Here is a 2604-nt window from a genome sequence, read left to right on the forward strand (position 1 = left end):
TCTTTGTGTAACTTAAATCCATTAACCTGTTTTTATGATCTGTTTGTTTCCTTGTTGTAATAATTGCTTTTTCATTCACTTTGTTCTTTCTGTTAAGCACTGATAACAAAATGTGTGAAAATGATATAAAGATGTCTAAATTACTATGTAGTAAAAGAAAGTAATGATTGTGAAATTTCAAGATACATAATACAAGCCACATACACACGTATGTACAAACATTACAATTTTTTTCTACATAAATATAGGAAGTGGTTTTGTTTGTTCTGTTTTTAAGTTCCCATACATACATTAGTGATGTGAACGAACCTAAAGGTTTGTAAGAAACTTCTTTGGCCTTGTGTCTGTAGTTGGTTCCTCATTCTGTGAGATGATGAGATAAGTAAATAGTATTTATGAGCTACACCGTCTCTCATTATCCAAACATGAAGATGCTGACTGGGCGTCTTCTTGTTTGTGCCATGATGGCACTGACTACAGCTGTGGGTAAGTAGTTCTGAGCATTGCATCAAAAAAATCAAAGATGATGTTTCTGTATTTATCTGTGATGAAACAAATTAAAAAATAAAATAACATTCATTTTGAAATGTTCCAGCTCTACCAGAGGAAATCGCTAAAAGCGATCAAGCAGGTCAGTGGATATTCTTTTAGATTTTAAAGAAAATGTGATGTTATTGAAAAAGCAAAAACTGGTAAGTTGTTTTTTCTAATTAGGTTTTAAAAAGGTTTTTAATGTTATACTCAAAGCTGAATCTTAATAATTACATTTAACCACCAGAATGTGCATATTGGTTTCTACAGGAAGTCTGGGCAGACCAAAACGCCTTTCCAAGTCTTTTATCCCCTGTGCCATTATAAATAAATATGTGTTGTATTCTATTCTACTCTAGTCCAAAATAACCTGCATGGTTACTCAGAGATCAGACTGGATTTTTGTCTACATGTTAACCCTTGATTATGTGTTTTTTTTTTCAATCATTAAAGGGGAAAAAAGCCTTAAAGCCCCAGTATGTAACTTATTTGGCTTTTTATTAGCAAAAATCAAATATTGCTTTCATAAATACGTATATTAAACTATAGTCGAATCACAGCCGCATACAAACGAAAGCTTTCTGGTACCTTAGAATGAGTTGTTACAAGTCGTTACAAATATACAAGGGGGGCGCACGGAACCTTGGCTGCCATGTTGAATCGCCACCGTCGGCAAACCAACCGGGTGTCATTTTACTCCACGAGAGTAAGACGGTAAAACAATACCAGACATCACCATGACAACATATTGTCATGCCTGTATTGTTTTGCCTCGTGCTGGCGGACCACTTGTTTACATAGAAGCTTGTTTATCCTGTTACATGCAGGGTCTGTTGTCTGTCTGACATCTGCCCGAGTTCACGTGAATGCGGCATCAAGAATACGTTCAGATATGCAACCGCACCGCTAAATGGGGGGAATTCCTACATACTGGGGCTTTAAAATATAACTTGAAACTCACCTGTAATTGATTCGTCCTCAGTGGAGAGCCACCTGGTCAAGAGATGGACCATGTCTTGTTCTGGTGGTTGGTCTCTGGTCAATGGTCGCTGTTTCCGCTACGTTCCAAGACCCTTGTCTTGGGCTAAAGCCGAGGTAATTGTGGTTATTCTGTTTGTGTTGACTTGACTGTCAGATTAACGCGTGTCCAGTTTTACACTCTCTCAGTGTGACTTTCTTCATTGTAGAGAAACTGTAGGTCCATGGGTGCAAACCTGGCGTCGGTGCACAGCGCCCAGGAATACCATAGGCTGCGGTGGCTGGTCATAAGGGCTGCTCGTTATTCAAGAGAAACATGGATCGGAGGCTCTGATGCACATCAGGTATTTTATTCATTAATGTACAAAAATGTGTTGGTGAAATAATTTGTCTAAAACTCATAATCTCTGCTGTGTAGGAAAAGGTTTGGTTGTGGAGTGATGGAAGTCCGTTCTACTATTCAAACTGGTGCCGAGGACAACCGAACAACTTCGGGGGAAGGCAGCATTGTTTGCAAATGAATTTTTCAGGTAAATCAATAGACTATTTCAGTTTCAGTTTTTATTGTGTATGAGTGGTTTAAATGACAGACGGAAATGTGAAAAAATTTAGAAATTGATCTAATGTCAATTTAATATTGATACTGTCTCGGGAGAGTTGAAATGGTGCGATACAAAACAAACCCATTGTTTCTAGTCTCACTGAACAGTTTCTTGTGATGCTTTGTGCAGCACTGACTGACTCCTGTGTGTTTGTTGTTAACAGTTAACAAGTGCTGGAATGATATGCAGTGTTACTCACGTCTCCCGTCCATCTGCGTCAAGAGAAACAAATGATTCCTGCACCGAGTCCCCGTCATTATGATCAATAACCCGAAGTCTCTATGATCTATTTCACATCTTTATTTCTGCTTTATCGCTGTAACGCTACTTAAGGAAGGAAGCGACAAGTGACATAAACAGGAGGTGGATGGGCTCTGCCTGTAATAAACCGAAGGTGTTACGGAAAGAAAAGCTTTAAGCACAACTTTACTCTGCACAGTGAACTATTCTTTCTTGTCTGATGAACAATTAAACGTGTGAAGCATTGCAACAA

General features: G+C 38.4%; 1 protein-coding gene across 1 annotated transcript; it reads left to right on the plus strand.

Annotated features, from left to right (window-relative positions):
• The first annotated feature begins 339 nt into the window (after positions 1–339).
• On the plus strand, positions 340–2604 carry LOC146968555 (ladderlectin-like). The gene is made up of 6 exons (XM_085759476.1): positions 340–486; positions 596–631; positions 1511–1626; positions 1719–1853; positions 1928–2039; positions 2275–2604. Exons 1-6 carry the CDS (start codon positions 396–398, stop codon positions 2343–2345), a joined length of 561 nt encoding a protein of 186 aa, XP_085615602.1. The 5' UTR covers positions 340–395; the 3' UTR covers positions 2346–2604.

Source organism: Trachurus japonicus, chromosome 18 (genome assembly GCF_045865225.1).
Source record: "Trachurus japonicus isolate A0001 chromosome 18, Traja_1.0".
In the NCBI taxonomy this organism is placed as follows: Eukaryota; Metazoa; Chordata; class Actinopteri; order Carangiformes; family Carangidae; genus Trachurus; species Trachurus japonicus.

Excerpts from the sequence above, each read along its gene's own strand:
- LOC146968555 (XM_085759476.1), top strand. The coding sequence starts at position 396 with ATGAGCTACACCGTCTCTCATTATCCAAACATGAAGATGCTGACTGGG. Across the intron at positions 487-595 it reads GGCACTGACTACAGCTGTGG|CTCTACCAGAGGAAATCGCT; the intron begins GTAAGTAGTTCT and ends GAAATGTTCCAG. Across the intron at positions 1,627-1,718 it reads TGTCTTGGGCTAAAGCCGAG|AGAAACTGTAGGTCCATGGG; the intron begins GTAATTGTGGTT and ends TCTTCATTGTAG.